Source organism: Panthera leo, chromosome E3, assembly GCF_018350215.1.
Source record: "Panthera leo isolate Ple1 chromosome E3, P.leo_Ple1_pat1.1, whole genome shotgun sequence".
In the NCBI taxonomy this organism is placed as follows: domain Eukaryota; kingdom Metazoa; phylum Chordata; class Mammalia; order Carnivora; family Felidae; genus Panthera; species Panthera leo.
Genome location: NC_056694.1, coordinates 38,775,403 through 38,802,602, shown reverse-complemented (window position 1 = coordinate 38,802,602; position 27,200 = coordinate 38,775,403). Strand labels below are relative to the sequence as shown.

The 27,200-nt window shown below is 57.0% G+C and overlaps 1 protein-coding gene across 6 annotated transcripts; it reads left to right on the top strand.

The window, feature by feature from the left end:
• The first annotated feature begins 339 nt into the window (after positions 1-339).
• FLYWCH1 (FLYWCH-type zinc finger 1) lies at positions 340-26,344 on the top strand. Of its 6 annotated transcripts, none has more exons than XM_042921665.1 (10): positions 346-577; positions 2,265-2,381; positions 12,957-13,397; positions 13,670-14,131; positions 15,209-15,634; positions 15,766-16,029; positions 19,824-20,087; positions 21,073-21,345; positions 22,758-22,822; positions 25,293-26,344. In XM_042921665.1, exons 3-10 carry the CDS (start codon positions 13,064-13,066, stop codon positions 25,320-25,322), a joined length of 2,118 nt encoding a protein of 705 aa, XP_042777599.1. In that variant the 5' UTR covers positions 346-577; positions 2,265-2,381; positions 12,957-13,063; the 3' UTR covers positions 25,323-26,344. The 6 variants fall into 6 exon arrangements, with proteins under 6 accessions (XP_042777595.1, XP_042777599.1, XP_042777598.1 ...); XM_042921664.1 differs by having other exon boundaries at positions 21,073-21,370; XM_042921663.1 differs by lacking the exon at positions 25,293-26,344 and having other exon boundaries at positions 21,073-21,370; positions 22,758-23,145.
• The last annotated feature ends 856 nt before the right edge of the window (positions 26,345-27,200 follow it).

Below are 27,200 nucleotides of genomic sequence, written 5' to 3'. Positions count from 1 at the left end.
CCGCTTAGCGAGCACGGAGGCAAACCTTGGTGGAGGCCCCGGGGGTCTCAAGAAAGCCCTCCAACTCACTCACGTGTCCGAGAGCCCCCGCGCAGAATCTCTAGTCCAAGCAGCGGGTCCGACCGACGCCCCGCCCCCGGGCGCCGCCGCCCAATCCTAGGATTGCCCCGCCCCTTTCGCAAAACCTCGCCCTGTATCCCGGCGCCGATTGGTCAGGCCGCCAGCTCGGCGCGGCTCACGGAAGAGCCGGAGAAGCGGAATTTGTTCACGGAATGGGGCCCCCCCGCCAGCGGCCCTGCGGCGCATGCGCGCTGGGAGCCCGTTTGGGCGTTCCAAGAGGTCGGCTCTCCTGCGGGGAGACGCGCGCTCCTGGCCAGCGGGGCGGCGCGCCGGCACGAGGCTCGCTCCCGAGAGGGCAGGTGGGGGCGGGGAGCGGGCGCTCGGGTTGTGGTGGCCGGAGGGGCCTGGGCCGCGAGGTCGACGCCTGTGGTTCCGGCGGTCGAGGCCAAAGGACCCACCGCGGCTTGGTCGCCGGAGAGGGAGGGGTGCGCTGCCGCCGCCGCCCGGCCGGTGCCCGGTGAGCACGGGCCCCAGCGGGCCGGGAGGGTCGCGGGTCCCACGGCGTGGCCGCGCCCCCAGCCAGGCCTCCCCGGGTGTCCCTCGGCTTCTGATACTGGGAGGGGGTGGTCACCCGGCTCTGCGTCCCGGCGCTCAGGCCGCCTCCTTGTCCTTCACCCGAGACTCGCCTCCTTTCTCCAGGCTCCTCCTTTCCCCCAACCCACCCGGCCCGGGGACTGTGCCCTGAAACCCCCAGTCACCCCACGTTCGCCCGCCCCCCCCCCCGGCGGTGTCCGCCCCACCGGTGCTGACCCGTGCTGGCACCCCAGCCCTGTCTCTTCTGTGGTGTTCTGTAGGTCCCCGTGACCTTGCACTTTTTGCTATTAACATCCCAGCTTCCCCTCTGCTTATGTAGATTACCTGTGGTGACTTTCAAACTTTTTTTTGACTCACCCTACAGTAAGAAATCTGTTTTACATGCGAAACTTGTGCTGTAGATGTAGATTACTGAAAGATAAGTTTGAAGGGAGAAATTACCCTAACCTCTCCCGATTCATCCGGATCTACTCTACCTTTGTTCTAATTCTATTCTGTTCTTCCCATTCCAAAAGGCTATTGTTAACCCATTACATTGATTTTAGGACCTACTGGTTCTGACCAGTTTTAAACCCTTGCTGTAAGCCATCAGTCTTTGGTTTCCTTTACTTCTTCCCTTTGGGGGATGCTGACTGAGTTCCAATAATCAGATAATCACGAGTAACCTTCAATCCTAAAGAAAGGGTATATTTTTAATATTTTGACATTTCTGCTTCTCGGGGCCAAAATCACTTCAAGGACTTGACTTGAATTATCTAGTTGGATGCCATCAGGCTTATCTTGTTCTTCCAAAAGCTCTGTGGGACTTGGGGAAGAGATAGTGTTTATCTGGATTGTGGGGTGTTTATACGGAGAGGGAGACGATTTTTTACTGGACAGAGAAATAATTAAAGTTCAGCTTTAGGAAGATTAACTGGTTGGTACTGCGTAGGGAGAATGGGACTGGCTGGATGCTGGAGGAGAGGGCTGTTAAGGAGTGGGTGGGGATCAAAGCCGGGCGGTGATGTTCAGTGGGAGGGCGATAGAAGGTGTCACGACCAGGTATACATGACATGTGAGGATACATCAGTTCCGATAGGGAAGGAGTAAAAATAGCTAAGATTCTGGGATGCCTGGCTCAGGTTGTGAGTTCCAGCCCCACGCTGGGCATAGAGATTACTTAAATAAACAAACGAACAAAGAGCTAAGATTCTGATCTGGTGACTGAAGGACTTGGGCTGAGAGGACCAGGAGCTAGAATCTTTCCAGTGCCCTCTGCCTCTCTAAGGTGGTCTGAAGCAGTGTCTCCCCTAGGCCATTCAGCAATCTTAATCGCTAGGGGCAGGGCCACTGGCACCCTCATCGCCTTCTGGAAAGGACACCTGTATGCACACACAGAGACCATGCATATTTCATAGGAAGGTCTCGAGTCAGTCAATGAACACCTCTAACCCTCTAACCCTCCCTAGTGTATGTGGGAGGGGAGCGGCAGTTGGAGTCACCCAGGAGCTTTTTCAAACATCAGGGCCCCTGAGCCTGACAAAGAACTCTTTGTTCTTGTGAGATGACTTTACGGTTTATAGAAGAATTTCACATACAGTATCTGATTTGCCACTTTTCCTGTTTCACAGGGAAAATCAGCCCAGAGAATTGATGGGATTTGCCCCAGGTCTCCCACCCGGCAAGCCAGCCCTAAGGACCCGGGTACTGGCGCATGGGGACGGTGGCTCTCCCTCTCGTGTGTAAAGGTAATTCTGTTGATCCACTGTCAGCTGCCTCGTGAGGGTCAGCCTTTCGGGACCTTACCGCTTAGGGCTTGCCTCAGAGGCACGTCGCAGCCTGTAATACCGTGTGTCTCTTGGGTGCTAGGTTTACACTGACCCCCAGTGCGCAGCAATATCAAAGGAGGCAGCTTGAGTATTGCATTCGAATTGCCCTGTACCTTGCTTCTGGTGGGTGTCGGGGGAGAGGAAATAAGAGAGCGACGAATCCTAAACCATGAAGCTTTCCAACTTTCCATTTACATCTGCCCGATTTAAAAACACTCCAGTCATTCAATAAATCTTCAGTGAGTAAAAATTGAATATGACAACACGAACACGTTAGGGGCTCAAGTATTTACCTCAAAGCAATAGCCATCCCGAATTAAAAAAATATATTTAAATCCACCCGGAATAAATATACACACGTATAATAAAAGTTTCCTAAAATAATACCCAGTTATACTGCATGCAGTGCAGATTGATATTTCACATGTAATTTTAAAAACTGACCGGAACAAACAAAAATAATAATAAAATAAATAAATAATAATAAGTTAATTAATTAAAAACTGACCGGAACCAGAGGTTAAAGGACCAATGACCTGAGCAATTAGAAAGCAGAGTCTTGGGGATGCCTGGGTGGCTCAGTCAGTTGAGCGTCCGTCTTCAGCTCAGGTCATGATCTCATAGCTTGTGGGTTCGAGTCCTGCATCGGGCTGTCTGCTAACAGCTCAAAGCCTGGAGCCTGCTTTGGATTCTGTGTCTCCCTCTGTTTCTGCCCCTCCCCTGCTCACTTTCTCTCTCTTTCTCAAAAATAAATAAACATTAAAAAAAAATTTTAGCAGTCTTAAACCAAAACAAAGGAAATAAAGCTGTTTGACACAGATGTAAAGTGAACACATATGGAAACTTATACTTAGCTCATTAACCAACAAACCAGAAAGATCTAAAAACCAGTGTGCAAGAGATTCCAAAGAAAATTCTAGAAGACTATAGATACTGAAACAAATGTGCACATGGAGGCAAAACTGGCATCTTCTGCAGTGGGAAGAATAATTTGCATGTCTGTACGCGTTTGCACGGGGAGAGTTTGTTGCCTATAGACGAGAATAATTTTGCATTGCTCTCGGTTATCTACACTGCAGAGTTGTAAAAATAGTTCAAAGGCTAGAATCCTATAACCTGGAAGGCGTGTTCTAGACAGCCGCATCGTCTTCCGCTGAAGCACAAAGCTTCTTTGCAGTCTCATAACCTCCATGAAAGATACTTCTAATCTTAAAATAAGGCCGGTCTCCTTAGATTTGGCCTGATTGTTCGCGCAGGTACAGTGTGTTAATTCACCATAAAGGCCTTCTTGAGTTTGCCTTGTTGGCAACCTTCATAAGGAGTCTCAGATGGGATTTGTAAAAATCTGGTATTTGCTATCTCGTGGTATAAAAGCTATGCTCAAGAAGCTGTCTCCCTCAGATTTCATTCATACTGCTTGTAAGTTTGAGCAAAGTCCTGTCTGTATTCTTGAGGTCCCCCAAATCCCCTAAGGTATCTGACACTTGTTAAGTTGTTGAAGGATCATTTCAGGAAAGATAAAATCATGACTCTCCCACTGCTATAAAATAAACAAATATTAGTGATTTTATTTAATGCATTAATGAAGGAACGTGCACAACGTGACGGATTAAATGAGACAATGTATATAAAATGCTTCATAAGGAGCCCGGCACAAAAACAAAATAAAACAACAAAACAAAAAAACCTTCAAATCCTTCTTAGGTTGGCCACCTGTTTCTCAAGGGCATGTGTTCAAGTGTTTCTCAAAAGCAGGAGTCCATGGTCCACCAGTGCTGGAGCCTCATGGGGTACTAGTTAAAAATCCAGATTCTAGAATCGCTTTCCAGACCCTCCGTCAGCATTTTGGATGGAAATCCCAGCATTCGCATTTTAATCAGGTGCCCTGGGGAATTCTTATGAAGACCAGAATTACACATACAAATAATTGTAATAAAACGTGCGTGAAGGGGCACCTGGCTGGCTCATTCGGAAAAGCATGCAACTCTTGATCTCAAGGTTGTGAGTTCAAGCCCCACGTTGGGTGTAGAGATTACTTAAGAATAAATACTAAAAAAAAATGCATGAAAACTATACTTAGACTTATATCGATGGACTCTTTCTTTTGTATTTCATTTTTTATGCATTGATCTTAAGGAGGGTTTCTCGTCCTTGGCTCTGTTGGCATTTTAGACCAGATGCCTTTTATTTTTAATTTTTTTTTTTTTTTTGCTTTATTTATTTTTGAGAGAGAGACAGAGTGTGAGCAGACGAGGGGCAGAGAGGGAGGGAGACACAGAACCTGAAGCAGGCTCCAGGCTCCGAGCTGTCAGCACAGAGCCAGATGCAGGACTGGAACCCATGAACCACGAGATCATGACCTGAGCCGAAGTTGGACGCTTAACCGACTGAGTCACCCCGCTGCCCCGTAGACCAGATGCTTCTTTAAGCGGGTGTTGGAGAGGCTACTCTGAGCCCTGGTGGATGTTGAACAGCATCGTTCGCCCCTACCCGCTAGTTGCTAGTAGCGTGCCCTGCCTCCCAGTCGTGACGACCAAAAGTGTCCCTGGACATTGCCAAGCGTTGCCTGGGAATCACATCACCCTGATTGACAGCCACCAATCCTAACCCACTATATTGATCCTTATGGTCAGAATCTCCACTTACAAAAGGCTATTTTCACTTATTTTAAGAGGTTCGGCCCTGAGGGCAGACACAGCAGTCTCGAGCGGTGACTCTGTCTTTGTTGGCCTTGCTCTTGGCCACAGGGACCGAAGACCAACGAACCCTTAATTCCTCCTCCGAGATAGGGAAGAATAGCGCACTCTGACAAGGTTATCTGGAAGAGGAAACCGTGCGTGCAGAGCCCTTCAGGGAGTGCCAGGCACACAGCTGTGTTTGGTAAATATTAAATGGTGAAGTCACAGTCCTTTAGACTCTCGGAGGATGTGTCAGTCAGAATGCAGACGGGAGAACAGAAGCCACCGTACGATTTCAGCTGGGAATTTCCGTGCGGTCCCTGGTGGTGGAGGAGATGAGGGGCCGAACCAGAAACTGAGCAGCCCAGACGCTAGCAGTGGCTGGATGCTGCCGACACAGCAGGCCGAGCGCCCAGGGCCCCCAGGGAGACCCTGCGAAACCGAAGCCGGAGCAGACAGCACCGGTGGAGCCCCGCCTGGCAGGTGGTTTCGGGAACACCCTCCGGTGTCCCGCAGTGCCTCCCACTGGCCAGATCAGCCGGAGGGCACCGTGACAAACCACGAAAGAGCTGGTTTGTAGGGACACATCAGTGCCTCGGACGACTTACTCTGAAGGCCTGACCGCAGCTCTGAGCCTCAGCTTCCTCTGTAACAAGCGCTTCTTACCTCAAGGCTCAGGCGCTCAGGGCAGGAAGAGGCACCCCATTAGCGCGGCACCAGCTGGGCCTGGGTTTGAGTCTCGGCCGAGCCGTGTCGTCCTGGGCCGCTCGCTGAAGGCCCCAGAAGCAGAGCGGGGAAGAGTGATGGTGACCCTCGGCAGGGAGATTGCTGGGTTACTGTACTGAACATGTGGGCCGATGCCAGAGTTCTATTTCCGGCTCAGGTCCCAGGTCCCAAGTCCCAGGACCAACAACAAGGCTCTGGGCGGAAGGGTGTCTCCCCTGTCTCTTCTACCCTCTGACCCTCATCCTCTCTCATCCTTCCACCTGGAGGTTTCCATCACTTGTTTTCTCTGTCATCTCCCATGTCGTCTATAAGTTGAAACTTGGGTTTTCGAGAATGTTTTAAATTTAGGCTTTTAAAAGATTGCAAAGGGGCGCCTGGGTGGCTCAGCCGGCTAAGCGTCCCACTTCGGCTCAGGTCATGATCTCGCGGTCCGTGAGTTCGAGCCCCGCGTCGGGCTCTGTGCTGACAGCTCAGAGCCTGGAGCCTGTTTCAGATTCTGTATCTCCCTCTCTCTCTGACCCTCCCCCGTTCATGCTCTGTCTCTCTCTGTCTCAAAAGTAAATAAACGTTAAAAAAAAAAAATTAAAAAAAAAAAAAAAAAAAAGATTGCAAAGATAGTACGATGAATTCCTATGTACCCGTCACCCAGTCTATCTGATTGTCAGCATCTTACCTGATGCCGCTCTGTTAACCTGACTCTGATTTCTCCAGCTTGTTCCCAGCATCCTTTTCCTGTTCCGGCATCCCATGATGCATTTAGCCATGATCTCCTCAGTCCCCTCCAGTCTGTGACAGGTCCTCAGCCTGCCCCCGTCCTTGATGACCTCAGCCGTTTTCAGGTGTCCTGGTCAGTTGTTTTGTAGACCGTCCCTCCATGTGGCTTGTCCGATTAAAGCGGGGGTGTGTGTTTGGGGCAGAAATATCACAGAGACGATGTTGTGTCAAGGAGGTCATGGTGTTGATGTGTCTTTTGGACGGTGAAGTTGACCTCGATCGCTTAGGGGGGTGTGTTACCATCATCAAGTTACCATCTTACCCTTTGTAGTTAATAAACATCTTGGAGGGAATGTCTGAGCCTATGTAGGTCCCACAGGGATTTTACTCTCCTTGATTTTTATTCATTTCTCCGTTCTGTCGTTTTTGTTAACTCTTTAATTTCTTGTGTGACACGTCACGGGAGAGTTACGGAGTTGAAGAAAAAATTACCAAGCGAGATGTCTCCCGTTTCCCCAACGGTACAAAGCATTCATGCACATTGTACACAATTTAGGAAAACGAAAGAAATGTAAGGAGAAAATAAATCACTATACTTACTACTTTTAACATTTTGAGATATCTCTTCCTAGTTATTTAAGGTGTTGTTTTTTTTTTTTAAGTCATGAATACATAAAGTTAGTCTGTAATTGGTGGCTGGGAGCAGAGCTGGGAAGAGGCAAGAGAGGAGGTGTGGGGGCCGAGAGACAGAGGCCACAGCAGTGTCCCAGTCATACTTTGGCTTGTTTTTTGGAAAAAGCTCAGAAAAGATAGTATTTTCAGAATTTGTTAACCACATCTGCTTTCTCACTAAAGTTTTGTAAATACAAACATTTTTGGAAAGCTTGACTTATTTTTGCTACAGGGAAAAACTCCCAGATACTGCTTTGGAAACATTTGGGTCAGACATTTAATTTTTACCGGTAACTTCGTTTTAAGGAGCAACATCGCCATCTTGTGGCCTTTCGGAGCATTGCCGCTGAGGGTTTAGATTTGTGTTCACGCCTGCTCTGGGCCTACATTACATGGCGATTTCAGCCTGGCTCTATCAGATCTGCAGGTGGGGCTCCAACCGCCCCCCCCACCCCCCCCCCCCCCACTGTAAAGTGGGGTGAAATAGCAAACAACATGTTGAACGCAGTTGTATGCCACTGAGAACAAAATGTCTGTTAAGAGCACTAATCCAAGAATGAAGATAGCTGTGCATTTGAGGGCAGGATTATGGGTGATTTACTAGTGTTATGTTCTTAAGATTTAAAAAATATTTTTACATAGTTTTACAATCGAATATTAGCAACTTACAAAATATCCCAAATATAATCCATGCTGGGGCACCGGCATGGCTCGGTCGATTGAGCATCCGACTTTGGCTCAGGTCATGGTCTCATGGTTCGAGCCCCACATCGGGTTCACTGCTGTCCATGTGGAGTCTGCTTCAGATCCTCTGTCCCTCTCTGTCTCTCCCCCTCCCCTGCTTGTGCTTCCTCTCTCAAAAATACATAAAAGCATTAAAATACAATATACGTGTGTGTGTGTGTGTATGTGTGTGTGTGTGTGTGTGTGTGTGTGTGTGTGTGTGTGTAGTCCATGCCACCCCTCTTCTCTGATGAGGAAACCGAGCCCTGGAGTGAAAAGCCTGCTAATGGTGTAGAAAACTGTTTTGGGGGCACCTGACTGGCTCAGTCAGAAGAACGTGAGACTCGACCTCTGGGTAGTGAGTTTCAGCCCCGCTACTAAAAAGTAGAGATTACTTTAAAAAAAAAATAAACTATTTTTCATCCAAGTGGTCCTGGAGACCTGAGTCCCTATAAGGATTTTTTAAAATAGTTTTACTGAGCTGTGAATTACATACCATACAATTCCCCTACCCGAACTGTATAATTCACTGTTTCCACGGCATTCACAGAGTTGTATGACCGTCACCACAGTCAATTTGACATTTTCAGTACCCTGATAAGAAGCTCCACACCCCTTAGCATCACTTCCTAATCTCCCCTTCCCTTCCCCCAGTCCTATGCAACCACTTGTCTGCCTTCTGTCTCAGTGGCTTTGCCCGATCTGAACATTTCATATAAATGGAATCCTACACTGTGCTTTCTTTTGTGTCTGGCTTCTCTCCCTGAGCGTGATGTTCTCAAGGTTCATCCACACGGCCACAGGTGTCAGTGCCTCCTTCCTTTTTATTGCTGAATAAATTCTATTGTGTGGATGGACCACATATAGGCCAGGGCAGGTGGTTTGTTGGGAGAACGCGGTTAATGGGCTGACCAAGCCGGCACTGATCCTGCACGATGGCCAAAGAGGAGGAGAGTGGTGTCTGAATGTGTCAGCCTCCCGACAGCCAGGCTGAGAAGGGTCGAGTGTGGGCCGTTCTTACAAAGTTGAACTGTTGACGGAAGGAGGGCTTTAGGACACAGGAGACCGCAGAATCTCGGTGGTCCCCCATGGGAAGAAGAACCACGGTGGGGGCGGGGTGGCAAGAGGCTTGGCAACTAGACACAGCAGGATGTAAGAAGTGGGGAAAGGGCCCCCAGGAGCGTGGGGGGTATGCCAAGGGAACCGGGTGGGGAATCTGGATAACGTATGTATGTCCTCTTTATCCAGTTAGTGAGGAGTGACAAGAGCTTACGAAGATACCCATCCTCAGTGGATAAACTGAAACAGATATAATCGTAAAATTCTGGATGGTGGAGAAATGACTTTAGTTAGTCTGAAATCTGCCTGTTTTGGAGAACCGCATTCACCAGGGATGTTAGGTAAATGCAGCATCACTACCTGTACTTTGTTACGCGCGCGCGCGCGTGTGTGTGTGTGTGTGTGTGTGTGTGTGTGTTTGGTAAAATATATATAACAAAAATTTACAATTTGAGTCATTCTAAGTGCACAGCTGGGTGCCATTAAACACTTTCACATTGTCTGCCACCAGCACCACCCACCCCCAGAACTTTGCCCCCAATCTCCCTCTCCCTCCCCCCAGCCCCTGGCAACCACCACCTGACTCTGTCTTTGGATTTGGCAACAGCAGCTACATCCTAGAAGTGGGATCCTACGGCATTTGTGTTTTTTTGTGACGGTCTTATTTTATGTTATGTACTTTTAATTTTTTTAATCATTTTAAGGTTTATTTATTTTTGAGAGAGAGAGACAGACGCACACACACAGAATCCAAAACAGGCTCCGGGCTCTGAGCTGTCAACACAGAGCCTGATGCAGGGCTCAAACGCACCAACTGGGAGATCATGACCTGAGCCGAAGTCGGCTGCTTAACTGACTGAGCCACCCAGGCGCCCCTGCGTACTTTTTAAATACGTAACTCTCATTGCCGTCCTTTGTACTTAATATTTCTGTTCTTTTCACTGAATTACCAGCCCTGAGGGATTTAAAATCTGTGTAGCATGGCACCTGAACTTCAAAAGCACTTTGTTGTGTATTGCACAACCTTTAATATTCCATCCATCAAAAAGCCAAACCCGCTATGTTCAGTCACTTGCCAAGAATATCAGTTACTGCTGAGTAACAAATGACCCCGATCTCACTGGCTTAAAATAGCAGTTTATTACTGATCGATGTTCCCTCAGCTGGCTGGGCCGTTCCTCTCTTGGCTTCTTCTGGCTCCTTCATGTGGCTAAACACAGCTGCGGGGTTTGCTGGACTGGACCGTGCAAGATGGTTTCCTCTGTGCCTGGCAGTGCCTCCAACCCCCCAGCGTCTGGCCTCTCACACCACTTCCTAGCCTGGCAGTCTCAGGGCCATGTCTTATGAGGGTGAGGACTTCCATACCCCTACCGCAGGCTTCTGCCACACTCAGCAAGTGGCCAATCTGGGCTGGAGCCCGTCCAGATGAGCGACCACCTTGCAGAGGGACCTGCATACTTTATAGGAGGATTTGTGGTCGCTATAAACGATGGGTGTTCCAAGGCCCTCTAGTGGTTGAGATTGGTAAGTGTCAGTCCAATCTAAATTCTAGGTCATTGCCAAATTCATGCTTTTCTGCAGGGGATAGTCAACCATAGTGTATGGAACTTTTTCCATATCCTTTGAGGGATCTTGGAAGTCTTTTTTAAATTTTTTAAAAAATGTTTATTTATTTTTGAGAGAGAGTACGAGCAGGGGGAGGGGCAGAGAGAGAAGGAGACAGCAGGATCCTGCTGTCAGCATAAAGCCTGATGAGCTCGAACGCAGGAACCCTGAGATCATGACCTCAGCCAAAGTCGGAGGCTTAATTGACTGAGCCACCCAGGCGTCCCTTGGAAGCCTTTTAAGCAGAACTTTTAGTTAAGGGGATCGCACTGGGCGTACCCGTGACTCTAGTAAGCTCCGGGGAATGTAGGGGCTCTTAGTCACGACAACGCCCTCTGGTCCGGAGGAGGCGGGCTTTGGCGCCTGGTGGTCTGACACTGAGGCCGCTGGAGTCCCCTCCTGCCCCGCGCGTGGTGGGGGATCGATGGCTGGTCCTGTAGGAGTGTGCGTGCTGTGTGGACAGTGGCCACGCCGCTTGGGGGAGGGGGCCCGGGTTGTCTGAGGCCTCCCGTGGAGGGGAAGGCCGCCCCCCACCCCCCCGCCCGGCGCCGTGGCTCCTCCAGGTGGAGGTCAGGGCACTGCCAGAGTGTGCCCGCAGGCAGGCGGGGTGCAGGGACCCCGAGCGCGAGCCAGGGGTGGGCTGTCCGCGGAGGGACCGGCGCCGGGGCCAATCCGCGAGGGGGCGGGGCGGCCCCGGGGGCGGGGCCTCCCGCCATCCCTTTTTCCTGCTCAGAGCACATCTGCATGGAGGCGCTGACCGCGTCTCACTGCTGCTCGTCCCAAGGCCCCTCCGGATCCCTGGCCCACCACGTCGCCGTGTGGGGCGGGATGGGCAGGGCAGGACCACACGGGAGGAGCGGGGGTTGGCTCGTCCGGGAGAAAGACTTGGGAGGGCAGGGCAGCCGGGACTCCCAATCAGGTGTCCCGTTACCTGGAAGATTTCCTTGAGTCTCGAGCCACCCCCCACCCCCCACCTCACCCCCGCCAACCTGGGATGGGCTTCCCTTCTTCCTTGGGATGGACAGCCGTGTGTGCGGAGAGTTTACGGGGGGGGGGGGGGGGGGGGGCAGGGGGTTCGGCACGCTGCTCCCCTCTGCACCTTAAGCCTTGGCTGTGTCTCAGCGGGGACACTGGGGCCCTGCCCTTGGGAAGCTGAATGTGGGCCCCAAACCAGGGAAATTCAGAGCAGGAATGGGGGACCAGAGGGAATTCGAATTGGCAGAACTTGGACATGAGGGTGACAGCTCACAGATGGGGAGCTGAAATGTGCAGGAATGCTGCAGTCTTGAATGTGGGTGATTGAGGGGTGGGAGAGACCCGCCACTCACCCACCACCCAGTCCCCCCAGAAAGCAAAAAATTCCACCCTACGCAGGTACCCCAGGGCCCCAGCTCCAGGCTAGCTCTACCCCCATAATACATTTTTTTTTCTGCTTCTCCAGAATCTCCACTATCCGGGGAGCCCTCTGCGACTGTGGATTCCGCAGACGCCTCTGCAGCCCTGTCCCCCCCCCCCCCCCCCCCCCCAGCTGAGGCAGCACCACCACCACCGGCTCAGGCGCAGGGTCGCTGCCCTCCTGGGGCCCTGGCATCTCCTGAGTGCCGGGTGGTCCAGGGCCTCCCGCCCGGGATGGGGGACGGATCCAGTTGGGAGTCCAGAGAGCCCTGGCCCCCGTCTCCCTGGGACACAGTGTTGGGATGAGGGCCACCGGGCATTCTGAGAGGGTCTGTGACCCGAGCCCATGTCCCAAGTGCTGGCCTCCGATGCTTGGTGCTCAGGAAGGCCGGGATGTTACCCTGGCTGAGGCACAGCAGGTACTGTGTGGGGACGGGCTCCGGATCCGCCTCAACCAGACTCCCGGCTCTGCACGTCATGGCCGTGTTGGCCGTCCTGGAATGCCTCAGTGTCCTCATCTGTAAATCGGGTCAATAAGAATGATCGACTTTCATAACACGGGGCCAAGTGAAATGGGGACACCCGTGAAACCACATCACAGCCTGCTCAGCACCCACGGGCCTCTGTTCGTACGAGCTCACGGTACTCTGTGCCTCAGGGGTCCCGACAGGCCCCGAGAGCCCTGCATTTGGCACATTTTTCAGATGGGAAAGTGGAGTTTGGGTAGGCGAGGTGACAGACCCAAGGCTGCCCAAGAGAGGAAGAGGCCCAGGTTCTCCAGCTCCGTGCGGGCCCCTCCCCAGCTTTTCAGCCCCGGGGGTCCCGAGGCAGCCCCGTCTGCCTCGACCTCCACCCCACATCCATTTTCCTGAGCCCCCGGCCCAGGGGTGCCTCCACTGATGGATTTTGGCTCCTTCCTTAGGACGGAGCCCCTGGACTGCCAGGTTCCCTACCCGGGAGGAGGAGGAAGAGGAGAAATCCGTCTGCTAGGGCCTGAGCGTGGCCTGGGGGACCGACCATCGTCCCAGGATGCCCCTTCCCGAGCCCAGCGAGCAGGAGGGTGAGAGTGTGAAGGCTGGCCAGGAGCCGTCCCCGGAGTCCCCTGAGCCAGGGACCGATGTCGTCCCCGCCGCCCCCACGAAGCCCAAAGAGTTCTCCAAACTGGTCCTGCTGGCAGCCTCCACAGAGAATGTGGACGAGGTGGGCTCCCAGCCCAAAGGAGGGCACTGTGTCATGTCCCTGGAGTTGTCTCACCCTGACACACTAGCCAGGACCCCCCAGATCCTGCCAGTGGAGGAGCAAGCGGGCACAGTCCAGCCAACCCCCCAGGTCCCTGAGCATAAACGCAGCAAGCCAGACACAGGTGAGTTCCAGGCCTGCTGCCCCCGGCCCAGCCACCTTTGTGGCCCTGCATGCTCAGACACAGGCCCTGTGTACCCCCTTTCCGGGGGGCGGCCTTGGGGTCCCATCCCTCCTCTGAGCTGAGCATCCTCGTGTCTCATCGTGACTCTGTCTCAAGCTGGTGTGACGATCTCAGGGGGCCATCCCTGTGCATCCCCCATCGCTCCCATCCATGCCCTTGGCCTCGAGCCTTGCTCTGCACCAGCTAACCCAGCCCCCCTCCCCTGCCCTCAGCAGCCCTCACGCCCCTGGAGTTCCTGAGGACCCCTTTCGGGGGCCGCCTCCTGGTGCTCGAGTGCTTCCTGTACAAGCAGGAGAAGGCCGTGGGGGACAAGGTGTACTGGAAGTGCCGCGAGCACTCTGAGCTGGGCTGCCGGGGCCGGGCCATCACCCGGGGCCCGCGGGCCACAGTGATGCGCGGCCACTGCCACCCGCCTGATGAGGAGGGCCTGGAGGCCCGGCGCCAGAGACAGAAGCTGCCCAGCCCAGCCCTGCCTGAAGGCCCGGGGGGTCCGGAGGGCCCCGGAGGCCAAGTGGAGGAGCCACTGGAAGGGGTGGGCCCGTGGCTGTGCCCTGAGGAGCCGGAGCCCGCCCCTGGCTTGGTGCTGAGCAAGCCGGCCACAGAGGAGGATGAGGGCCTACGAGCCCTGTCGCCGCTGAGCTTGCCCCCCAAGAAACGGCCGACGCTGGGGACCGGTGAGTGCCTCACAGCTGGGCTCCCCTCTGGGGCGGGCGGGAACCCCCAGGCCCTTCCCTGTGCCCAGATGGAGGTGTGGGGTCCCTCTTGGTTTTCTAATGTGCTCAAAGTCAAGATGAGTAAAAATTATAAACATGTCCCCCAAATCATTAAGCCCGTGGGATGGAACTAGTGCTCCAGAACCGGGGGTCCCAGGGCCTTCTGGAACTTTCTGCTGCAGCAGGGTCTGGTGTGAGGCCAGAAGCCTGAGTTTTAACAGGCCCAGGTGGTGCTGGTAACCCATGAGTTTAGGGAAGGTCGGCCTAGGGGAGAATGTTGAACTTTGGGCCGGGTTCAAGTCCCAGCCCCCACCTCGTGTAGCTTGGTGACTTCCGAACACGTTCTGAACTTCTGGAGTTTCAGGAGCTTCATCAGGGCTGGGTGACGGCTCAGGTTAGGGGCGATTAGGTGTGCGATGTGTGGGAAGTGCTCGGCACCGGTCCGCGTGTGCTGGTCGGCCCCTGAGGCCTTCTGCGTGGTTTTTACCACCAGTAAGTGGGAGGTGGGCTCCATCCCAAACGCTGGCTCCCTCCTGACCCAGATTCAAGGATGCAAGGAGGTAGGGCAGCTGCTGTGCTGGTACCGGGGGCCGGCAGGGGCCAGGCGGGGCAGGGAAGACGCGTTTCTCACTGTGTGTCTTTTGCCACCATTTGTATTTTATGGCACGTGCATGTGTTATTTGAAAATTAGATAAAGATTTCAAACAAACCCTAAAAAAAGGTATGGCCGTGAGTGACTGAGTGCCTAGGCTAGGAAGTCAAAGCCGGCTCACTCCTTCCCGGGTGCGTGACCTTGGACGTGACGTGTAAACACCGAGAGCCGTGGCCACCGCGCTGACCTCCAGGAGAGGAACTCAGTCTCTTCCCCGGGTCACTGGGTGGGGGGGTCAGTGGGAGTACACCCGCGGCCCGCGCATGCCCGGCTCAGGGGAAGCTGCGATAAAGGTCAGCATCGAGGAGAAGGCGCTGGCACCCCCCGCCCCGCACCTCCTGGGCCTGCGCTCCTCGGCGCCCTGACTGCCCAGACTCCTCCTCCAGGAGAACCCCGGCCCCTGGAGTTCCTGAGGACTTGCTACGGGGGCCAGTTCCTGGTGCACCAGTGCTTCCTGTACAAGCGAGAGAAGGCCGTGGGCGACAAGGTGTACTGGACGTGCCGGGACCACGCTCTGCACGGCTGCCGCAGCCGGGCCATCACCCAGGGCCAGCGGGTGACTGTGATGCGCGGCCACTGCCACCCGCCGGACGTGGAGGGCCTGGAGGCCCGGCGGCAGCAAGAGAAGGCCATGGAGACGCTGCAGGCCCGGCCGGGCGGGCCCGGGGGCCAAGTGGACGAGCTGCTGTCCCGCAGCGGGCCCGGGCCCCTGACTCTCAGCAGAGCCCGGCCTAGAAAGCGCGCAAAGGTCCTTCCGGCCCAGCCCCCGGCCCTGCAGGGCGCCTCCGCCGGGGACCAGGAGGATGACCTGGGTGAGTCTTTCACACCTGGCCCACAGCTGGGCCCCCTCCAGCCGTGCTTCCTCGGGTCTGGGGGAGTAGGAGGGACCCCAAGACCCTGAACTCCCACCTCCCTCCCCCACCCTCCTCCCGTGTCTCCCCAGGAGGCCCCGAGTTCCTGAGGACCCCTCTGGGGGGCAGCTTCCTGGTGTACGAGTCCTTCCTGTACAGGCGGGAGAAGGCGGCCGGGGAGAAGGTGTACTGGACGTGCCGGGACCAGGCCCGCATGGGCTGCCGCAGCCGCGCCATCACCCAGGGCCGGCGGGTGACTGTGATGCGCGGCCACTGCCACCCTCCTGACCTTGGGGGCCTGGAGGCCCTGAGGCAGCGGGAGAAGCGCCCTGGTGCGGCCCAGCGGGGGAGCCCAGGTAGGACAGACTGCGGCCAGTGGGCCTTGGGGACAGGCAAGGGACCCAGCCAGCCAGTCTTTCCCTCTGACCCCCCCTCCCCCCGCCCCCCGCCGCCGTGTCCCCCAGCGAGCACCCTCCTGTTCTCACTGGAACACTCTGGAAGTAGTTACAGCCGGTTCCTGCCCCTCTGCGGCCTGCTGGGTCCAGCGCCAAAATCTCTGCAGCGCCTGATAAACGCCGGCTCCCCTCCTCTTCCTCCGCCTCCTCCTCCTCCTTTTTTTAAAAAATTTGCAAGATTTACAGAGAAGCTAACCACAAGCTGGCTGCTCGTTTTCACAGTGTGAGTGGCTGACACCGTGCCTGCACTGAGCACGTCCTACAGACCAAGTGGTTTACGGGTAGGAGGTGACATTTCTTCCCTCCTCCTGTGGTTCTCCAGAAACATCATGGTCCCTAAGGGACCCGTGACAAGGGTCAGAGCCCTGCTCTTTTCATCTTTGTCCACCTGGGGTTGTGTCCCTCTGGTCGGAATTCCTCTCGTCCTCTTGCTAAGAAGAGCACTGTGGCCCAGTCTGGTCCACCCAGTGGCTCCCGGTCTGTGTCCCGGGGTCGCCTGCCTGTCCTTCAAGAGCCCCCGGTCCTATGGTTTTCTGAGTCATCAGAGTTGCCTTTAGAGTCTTCCTGGCACCAGGGCACCTGGGTGGCTCAGTCGCTTAAGTGTCCAACTTCGGCTTAAATCATGATCTCAGGGTCTGTAGGTTCGAGCCCCACGTCAGGCTTTGTGCTGACAGCTCAGAACCGGAGCCTGCTTCCGATTCTGTGTCTCCCTCTCTCTCTGCTCCTCTCCCGCTCATGCTCTGTCTGTCTCCCTCTCTCAAAAATAAATAATAAGCATTAAAAAAAAATAGAGTCTTCTTGGCCCCAAAGTTCTCTCAAACTAGAAATCTCTGATTTTATTTTGTTTTTAGAAAGTTTTTTTTTTTTTTTAACATTTATTTATTATTGAGAGATGGAGAGACACAGAGCATGAGCAGGGGAGGGGCTGAGAGGTGGAGAGACACAGAATCGGAAGCAGGCTCCAGACTCTGAGCTGTCAGCACAGAGCCCGACGCGGGGCTTGAACTCACAAACCGCAAGATCATGACCTGAGCCGAAGTCGGACGCTTAACCGACTGAGCCACCCAGGTGACCCTGATTTTGTTTCCTTCGGATTCTCCCTTTGTATTCTATTTCCGTGTGACTGGGTACAGGGGGAAGACGTTCCAACTCACAGGGCAGCCCCCGCCCCGTCCTCACCCCCTACTCCCGCCCCAAATAACCAGCCCCTCATAGAGTGTCTGCTGCCCAAAATCTAGTCTGTGCCTCTGCTGCTATCAGCTGGGTTTTTCTGTTTTGTTTGTATTTTTTTTTTTTTCATTTTTTTAATGCTTATTTATTTCTGAGAGAGAGACAGAGAGAGAGCAGGGGAGGGGCAGAGAGAGGGAGACACGGTTTCGGGAGCAGGCTCCAGGCTCCCGGCTGTCAGCACAGAGCCCACCGCGGGGCTCGAGCCCACGGACTGTGAGATCATGATCTGAGCCGAAGTCAGATGCTTAACTGAGCCGCTCAGGCCCCCCACCCGGTTTTTAAGTCTCTTGGCCTGCTGACCAGGGACGAAAGGAGGGACCCCGCGCGCTGCCCCACCCTCCCAGTGCCTCTGCGGTGGCTTGTCTGCAGTTCAGTAGGAGGTCGGTCACCGGCTGCAGGGTGTCCGGTCCTTCTTCCGAGGCCGTTTTCTCCGCCGTCGGGCAGCCGCTCTACTTGTTGGCCTCGTCTTCTGTGTCCTCACACACGCGGTGGCCAGGCAGCGGGCGGCTCCAGGCTGGCTCCGGTCCTCCCGGGGGCCCCTCCTGCTCTTGCTTGCCCGACCCCCTCGTCTCGCTGCGGAGTCCCTCCTAGTCGCTCCCCGAGCCACAGCGGGAGGGGCCGGGGGCCACGCTCACAGACCGCGCGCTCCTGGTGACGCCTGATGGGGGCTGGGGGAGCTCCTGGTTCAAAGTCACTTTCTGTGGCTGTCTGGCCCCCGTCCTCGAACCCGTCCTATGCATGTGCTGTGTCTTTGCTGACGTTTTGGGGTCGCGTCTCCATCCCTGGGATATCTGGCTGCACTGAGGGCCTTGGGGGCCGGAAACTCAGTTCCCTCTCTCAGAGTGACTTTGTCTTGCTCTTTCGTGACTTTCTGCTCCCTGCCCGTTTCCCTCCGTTGTACCTGTTGGTCAGCTGTCCATCGTCCCGGCCTGACTGCCTGGGACATTCCCTCCATTTTGTCTCCCAGCCTTTCCATCTCATGTCTGCGTTTCTGCTGTCGTGCCTGGACATCTCTGCACCCCATCCTCTCGGGACGACAGGCCTGTCTCCTGTCTCTGGCGACGGCCTTGTTTTCCCCGAGCGCCTTTTCTCTGTGTCTGCTTCGGCCTCTTCCTTCTGGGTAAAGCTTCTCTCCAGTGTCTGGTGATCCTTGCCCCGCTGCTCACGTTCAAGGCGAGGCTGCGAGCTCTGTACGTGGTGCTGACGGGGGGCCTGCGGTCAGGCAGCTGCGGCCGTGAGTGGCCACTCTGGCCCGAGAGCCCAGGCCTCGCCTCTGTGGGGCTGCAGGTTAGGTTTGCCGGTGCCCATGGCAGGGGCCGCCCCCTGGGCGGGGTTCTGGGAGCTGGCAGGGACAGCTGGGCGGGAAGTGCCAGCCTGCAGGACAGACTTCCCCCACCTCCGCCCCGGGCCTGGCTCCCTGGGCTCTTTGCTCCCCACGCAACTAACCCCCCTTCGGAGGGACTCCGCATCCCCCGCACCTTGAGCTTGGCCCCCGGGCTCTCGGGTCCTCAGTGGCTGGCTTCCCCTCCGGGCTCTGTGACCACTCGCCCGCTCTCCCCACCTCTGACGTTCTGGGTGCATCTCTGCCCTGCCACCCCCGCTGCTCCAGACCTGGAGCAAAAGACTCTGTCTTTGTCACTTCGGTGCACGTTGTCACGGGCCGTGTCATATGCCCATTCCGCTGCCCGCCGCGGTCTCCGGAACGCATTCACCCCCCCATGGCTTCGGCAGCCACGACAGACTCCCCAGTGTGTCTCCAGCTCCACGGTGGTCCCCACGTGCCCAGAGGAAGTCCTCAGGGTGGAAGGCACAGCCACCCTCGGTCCTCGCCCTCAACACTCCAAGACGGTGCCTCTGAATACGTGGCCTGGGTCAGCTAGTCCTTGCTTTCTCCCACCGCCCACAGGTCACATCCCCGCCCAGCTCGGGGAGTTGCTGCTGCTTCAGCCCCCGAGCCTCCCCGCTGCACGCAGATTCACCCTGACTGCCGTTTCACTCCCGAGCCGCTTGTCCCCACAGGGCCCGTGCCTGTTCCTCCCACTCCGCGAGGACCGCACTGCCGTGCACCCTACCCCCCCTCGCCTGCCCACGGGAACCGAGGATAAGTAGTGGTTGCAGAGAGTGGCCTCCTTCCTGCAGGCCACCCCCCCCCCCCCCCCACCGAGGTGGGGAGACAGTTTCTGCCTTCAGGGCCTTTGCCTCACCCATCTCCTGCCTCCCTTCACGCCCCCCGCCCCCAGACCGGGACTAGGCTGGGTCTGGGGGAGGGGGCTGCCTCCTGGGCTCCAGGGCTGGCTCCTCTCCCTGGCGGATGTGGGTGCTGAGCGGAGGGGCGCTGGCGGGTCTCACTCCAGGAGCCCTGCTGCTCCGGCTTTGAGCACAGGGGCCCCGTCACCTCGCTGCTGGACCCCAGGACCTGGCTCCAGGCTCTCCCTCCCCCCACCACCTCTCTGGTCTCTCCCCAGGAGGCCCCGAGTTCCTGAGGACCCCTCTGGGGGGCAGCTTCTTGGTGTACGAGTCCTTCCTGTACAGGCGGGAGAAGGCGGCCGGGGAGAAGGTGTACTGGACGTGCCGGGACCAGGCCCGCATGGGCTGCCGCAGCCGCGCCATCACCCAGGGCCAGCGGGTGATGGTGATGCGCAGACACTGTCACCCGCCCGACCTGGGGGGCCTGGAGGCCCTGAGGCAGCGGGAGCAGATCCCCAGCCCAGCCCAGAGGGAAGGCTCAGGTGCGGGTGCGAGGGTGTGGGGGGTGAACGGGCTCTGGGCCCCGGTCTCCCTGCTGCCAGCGCCCCCCGCCCACCCCCCTCCCCCCGCCGCAGCGCCAGTGCCAGGCTAGAGGTTGTCTGGGTTGTTCTGTCCACCGCCCGTGCCTGGCGGGGCCTAGCTGACCACGGTGCGGGCTCCCTAAGGGCCGGCGGGCTGCATCTGGGCTCCTCGCTCATGGCCGGGCTGGTCTGGGGTTGGCTGCTGGCGAGAGAACCCACTCAGGCTGCCGAGGGAGGGGTGAGGCCGGCGCTACCAGCTCCAGGAAGCGCTTAGCTCCATTTGGGGGGAGGTGCGCCTGGACGTGGGACCCTCCGACTCCCCTCCCTGGGTCTCCCGTGTCTGTTTCCTACCTCCTCTTTCACTCCTCACCCTGCCCACCCACCCCCCCAGTTCTCTCTGGCTACCCAAACCCTAACATCGCATGACTTTTCAATCCGGGCTTCAAAAGCCTCTAGAGAGAGTTGATTGGTTGCCAGCTGGCCGAGGGAGGGTGCACAGGGAGCCAGGAGGCTCCTGGTGAGTGGCCCAAACCAGCCGTGGGCCTCACTCCATGTTCCAGCCTAACCTCCGCCCTGGTGTGTGTGCCAGCAAGTGTGGAGTCCGGGCCGGGTCAGGAGAGGCCTCAGGAAAGCTCTGGGTTTGGGTGGCTGCGGGACCAGCACCAACACCTCCCTCCCCGCCCCCGGGAAGCAGCAAGGCCCTGGGAAGGAGACTGCCAGTCCGAGCTCGAGGGTGTCAAGCCGGGGGCCCTGAGCTAGCAGCCCGAACTTCGGTCCTTGGGCCCCATGGCACAGGCAGGTGTGGAGGCGGAGAGCAGAGTGGGTCGTGTGGCAGGATTGCGGTGGGGCGGGCCAGTGGGACACAGGAAAGAGCCTCTGTCCTTGGCACGCAGGCTCTCTACCCTGCTTCCGAAGTGCCCCGCTCACGCTGTCCCCTTCCTTCCAGGAACGCTGCAGCCTCTGGAGTTCCTGCGGACTTCGCTCGGGGGCCGGTTCCTGGTGTACGAGTCCTTCCTCTACCGGAAGGAGAAGGCGGCCGGGGACAAGGTGTACTGGATGTGCCGGGACCAGGCCCGGCTGGGCTGCCGCAGCCGCGCCATCACCCAGGGCCAGCTGGTGACGGTGATGCGTAGCCACTGCCACCTGCCTGACCTGGCGGGCCTGGAGGCCCTGAGGCAGCGGGAGCGGCGCCCCGGCGCGGCCCAGCAGGAGGACCCAGGTGGAGACAGGGCTGGGGGTCAGAGGTGGGAGTACCAACGAGCCGTGGGCATCTCGCGGCTGCCAGCCCAAGGTTCAGACACCTCAGGGCATTGGCACCATCTGGACCTTCGCGCCCTGGCCTTTCTACCTTTCCAGAATCTTCTACCTCTCCTGTCCACTGGCTCCTTCTCCTGAACCTGAAAACACCCCCAGATCTGTCCCATCCTCAAGAACAACTCCCCTTCTCATTCATTCTGTCTCCTTTCTTTTATTCTAAGAGGTCTTCACTTGTTACAGGGCAGTGTTTTGTGAAAATCTGATGAAAAAATAGAAAGCACTCCAGAAGAATGTACTAATGTCTGTGTGCACGCGCACACACATGCACGTGTGCACACACACGTTCGTAAGGCTTGCCGATAATTAATTTTATTGAACTGAAAATGGGTCCCCTTCACATAAACAGAATATAAAACCAGTCTTTAAGAGGCATTTTTGTGTTTTATGTTAATTCACGTAACTAATAAGGGCCACAGGAAGCCTCGGGGGCCCAGCCAGTTAAGCGTCCGGCTCTTGATTTTGGCTCAGGTCATGATCTCAAGTTGGTGGGATTGGGCCCCAAGTCGGGTTTGGGCTCTGCGATGACTGCACGGAGCCTGCTTGGGACCCTCTGTCTTTCTCTCTCTCTCTCTCTCTCTCTCTGCGCCCCTCCCCCACTCGCACTCGCTTGCTCTCTCCCTCTCGAAATAAATAAACTTAAAAAAAATGATAAAGGCCACATTTTATCAAATACAAAAATGATTCCAGGTTGTATAAAACAGCCCAAAGAAATTTGATTTCTGTTCAAAGACAAAACAAAAACAGAAGGAGACTTCTGAGAGAAAGCCGCCAGTTGGCAACAGGAAGTAGAATCCGTGGCGCCGCAGAGGGCACCTCGCTTTGTTTTGCACGTTTTTATTTCTTTATTTTGAGAGAGAGCGCGAGCCCGCGTGGGCAGGGGAGGGGCAGAGAGAGAGAGGGAAGGAGGGGAGCCCACGCAGGCTGCACGCGGTCCGCGCAGGGCCCGATGCAGGGCTCAGAGGCACGAACCCCGAGATCCTGACCGGGGCCGGAACCAAGAGTCGGCCGCTCGACCGCCTGAGCCCCCCCGGGCGGAGGGCCCCTCGCTTTTGACGCCCGGTTCAGTCCCGATCTGCTCGATGGAGGGGCTGCCCGCTGACCCTCAGGATCCCGACCGGCTCCCTTCACCAGGCGCGGGAGTTTGGGGCGTCAGGAAACCAGAATTCCCCGCGACGGCCCGCATCAGGGTCTCCCCTCCCGGATTCCTTTATCCTCGGGGCCTCGAGGTCATCAACGCAAAGTGCGCGCCTCGGGCTCTCGCCGCCTCAAGGAGAGAAGAATTACTGACCCGTGTTTTCCATTCTCTTCCCCCAGAAAACACGAAACTTCCGCCAGAAGTGCAGCCGCGTGTCCAGAGCGTCCCTCCGGAAACCCAGCAGGTGTGCGGGTAACGGTGTCCGTTGTCTGACGTCGCACCACAGATCGCCCGAAACGTGGTGGCTTCCGGCGACGGAGAGTCACCGTCTCCCACAGCTTCTGTGGGCAGGATTTCCGGAGTGGTTGGGCCGGTGGTTCTGGCCCGGGGTCCCTTGTGAGGTTGGAGAAGGTGTCAGCCGGGGCCGCGGTGACGCGAAGGCCGGCGGGGGCTGGAGAGCCGCTTCCAAAGCGACTCATTCAGTCGGCATGTGGGCTGCCGGCCTCGGCCTCGGCTCCTCCCCGCACGACCGCTCCTCAGAGCGGCTCCGGTGTCCTCACACCGACAGCCGTCCTGTCTCCCCACGAGCGCCCCGAGGGAGGGAGCCGAGCGAGAGGGCCCGCAGCCCTCCCCCGCGCACGCGGGGCCCGGCCGGACGGACCGCGTCTCGGCCCCGACCCAAGGCCCCGGGATTCTACGAGGACTGGGCTCACACCAGCTGTGTTATCGGTCACAGCGCGACGAAGCCCGAAGTCGGGACACGGAGAAAGTTGGGGACCTCATAAATGTGACAGACAACACGCTCCCGAACAACCGATGACTCGGGGGGAGAAATCCCGAGGACAGTGGAGAGTAGCCCGAAGTGAACAAAATGGGGCACCGCCGGCCGCGCGGCCGCAGCAGAGCCCTGCTGACGGGGAGCCTGCGGCTCTGAGTTCCTGGATTAAGAAACGAGATGTCAACTCGTTAACTTAAACTTCCACGCGAAGACCCCGGCGAAACGCGAACGAGGCAGTCCTGCGGCGAGAGGGGGAGACGATAGGTGATGGAAATTCACGACAGAGAGAAAAGTCGGTTCTTTGGAAGGATCGTCGAAACTGATAAACCTGTAGCTCCCGCACCCCCAAAATTGGTTTTTAAGGATAGGGAAGACTCGGGGGCACCCGGCTGGCTCAGAGGAGTGTGGGACTCTTGTTCTCAGGGTCATGAGTTCGAGCCCCACATTGTGCGTAGATCTTACTTTAAAAAAAAGAAACAACTTTAGGGGCGCCTGGGTGGCTCAGTTAAATGTCTGGCTTCGGCTCAGGTCATAATCTCGAGGTTCATGGGTTCGAGCCCTCCGTCGTGCTCGACGGCTGTCCTGCTGACAGCTCGGAGCCTGGAGCCTGCCTCGGATTCCGTGTCTCCCTCTCTCCCTGCCCCTCCCCCTCCTCATGCTTTGTCTCTCTGTCTCTCTCAAAAATAAACATTAAAAAATAAAATCTTTAAAAATCAAATAAGGATAGGGAAGATTCAAATTACTAAAATCAAGAATGGGAGGAGAGACACTACTACCTACATCACAGGGAAACACACACACACACACACACACACACACACACACACACACACAGAAGGATCGTAAGGGAAGCTATGAGGCCAGCCCATCCAGTAACTCAGATGAAGTGAACGCATTTCTAGAGAGGCAAGTGCCAAGTCTGGCTCATGAAGAACTACGAAAATTCGAACAGGCCTGTAACAGGTCAAGAGGCTGAATTCGAAGTTCTAAAACTGCCCGTCAAGGAAAGCGCAGGCCCGGAGGTCCCTGGTGGCCTCTACCAAACACTAAACGAAGAATTAGCACCCGTCCTTCACAGACCCTTCCTCAAGGTAGAAAAGGAGGGACGGGACTTTTAGGGAGAGTGGCGGTGCCCTCGAAGTGGCCGTGGTCCTGGGCGCACGGCTGTGGGGACGCTGCGCCTGTCGTGCTCCACGCTCAGGGCGGACACGGTGGAGTGAGAACAGCGGCTCAAAACTCGCTGAAAAAAAACCAGGCAGGAAGCCACGGTGACTTTCTGACCGACATCACACCCTGTCCCTCTTGCTTCACTCTGTTCCTCCACCGCACGGAGCCCACGCTCGAGGGGAGGGCGTCGGGCTCCCGCACCTGAAAGGAGGGATAGCAGAGAACTCGTCATTTCCAAACCCTTCGCGGTGATACAAGAGAACTTCCTGTTTCTTGACAAAGAGTCTTGCAAAGGCCACATGCAGAGCCCCGGGGACTCTGGAGGCGGGGGTGGGCCTTCTCAGGAGCGTTGGTGGTTCCTCCCGGGACACGCTGGCCTGGCGTAGAAAGCCGAGAATTCCCAAATTGTAGGTTAAAGGAAACGGGACAGGGCACCTGGGTGGCTCAGCCGGTTAAGTGTCTGGGTTCGGCCCAGGTCGTGATCTCACAGTTCGTGAGTTCGAGCCCCACGTCGGGCTCTGCGCTGACAGCTCGGCGCCTGGAGCTGCTTCGGCTTCTGTGTCCCCCTCTCTGCCCCTCCCCCACTCACGCTCTCACTCTGCCTCTCTCAAAAATAAACAGTAACAAATTAAAGGAAACGGCACAATGCCTGTGCGTGTACGTGTGTAACAAGGTCTAGTCGGTGGCGATCTCTAGGGAAAAGGAAACTAGGGTCTGCTTCTGCCGTGTTTGGATGTTTGTAACGAACCGTGTGTTTCTTTGTAATCAGGAAGGTGAACTGTGCGAAACCGCCCAGTGAGGAGCAGTGTGGCCCATCCCCTCCCGACGGGAGCACGGGGACCTCGTGCTGCCAGCGTCACGGATGCTCCGAGCCCACCCAGGACCCTGGCGTTTCCCACCCGGTTAGATTTTGCTTCACAAAGGCTCTCTCCCACTCCTCCACAGCACGGTGGCCTTCTCACTTCTTCAAGGGGCCTCCCAAGAGGAAAACTGACGGTGTCTTCGAGCGGCCACACGGGAGCTGGCGGCCCGCACACATGGGTGACTCGGGGAGAGGCCCCCCCCCCCCCACGGAAGACCTGAAGAAGCATCTTTTCACGGAGACACCTCTCCCCCGCTCCGCCGCCCCGAGCCGCGAACACCCGTCCACTTTCAGAGCACGTGACTTTGCCAAGGCCTTTCCAGTCGGGTGCGGCCCTGCTTGGCCAGGGCGCGTTTGGAGAAGTTCCTGCTGCTTCGGGCTCAGCTGTCCCGCGTAGCTCCGGCCTCCCCGGGTGTTCTCTGGGCAGGGGCCACGTGGGCCTTTGCGCCCCTCGGCCACCTGCCACTGGGCCACAGGCCCTCCCCCCCCACCGCCTGGTAACAGCAGCCCCACCGCACTCCCCCCGCACGCGCCGTCGACTTTCTCTCCCTCGCTGTCTTCCCAGGGTCCGTGATCCCCGTGGCGGGCGTCCCTGCCGGCGGTGGGAGCCAGCCCGGATGTCCACGGGAAGGCGGCCCCGGACAGCCACGACCGGGCCCGCGGTGTGTGGGTTGCCCACGTCCGTGTGATGCAGGAGACGCAGACTCGATCTGTCCCCCGGTGCAGGAGAGCTGGCCTGGCAGGTCCGAGAAGCAGGCGGCGGCGGCCGGGAGCCCCCGAGACACCTGCCGGGCCGTCCGGACAGCGAGGTTCCTTGTCTCCACGCTGTGACTGCAGAGCGAGCACGGGGCCACAGACTCCCTCTCTCCCGCCAAGCCGGCCGTGCAGCCTGCTGTCCGGCTACAGGACAGCGACAGCTTGGGACCCCACCGTCCCTCTGCTTACAGATTTCCCGCCAATAAACCCTATTTTCTATCTCACCTGGTGGAACTGGTATGTGCGTCCCCATCCCCTCGGCGACAACAGCTGGCCACCAGGAAGCCGCACACCCTGTGTCTCAGCGCCACCTGGTCGGGAGTGATGGAGTTAGGCTGGCACCCCAGAAGAGACCCCCGCGTAGGTCACCTGGCCCACGTGTCAGCTGGACCCAGAGCGGGGGGGTGGGGTCCTCTGGAGCAGCGGCTGAGGGGTCTGCTCCAAGCCTGCAGGGAAGAGAGGCCTTGATTCTCTGCCGCAGCCTCTCACCCCGGCCCTGCCTCGTTCCCGTAAACTGAGACAAGCTTAAAATGGAAACGGCTTCCCCGAGGACAGAGCGACTTAGACCCCCAATTTAGACCCTGGCTACCTTCCCAGGCGAGTAAGTGGCCTATCAACTGACCCAGCTACCAGCTGGGCGACAGTGTGCTTCTGTGCCCCTTTGTGTGACAGAGGGCAGCAATCGTGAAATTATGTTTCAATGATGATTTTTTTTTTAAGTTCACTAGGAAGAACAAAAGTATCAACAAGGAACACAAATTTTTAAAAGGGGGAGCAGTGGCCGGCCATAGGTGCTCCGGCCCCCCGTTCCTGTCCCCCAGGGCTGCAAGGTGAGCGTCACCGAAATGCTTCTCATGGGTCCACTCCCCTTGGCCCCAGCCCAGCCTCTGGTCCCCATGTCCTTCCTGCAGGACGGTGGCTCCAAGGACTTCCTCGTGCCTAAAAGCCGGGAGATGCTTCTCAGAGCTCACCCTCGGGCACTGACCGCCCCCTCCCGCCCCTCCCCGGGACACCTCCCCTCAGTCCCCTGCCTACCTCCCTGCAGCCGGTCCCAGCCTC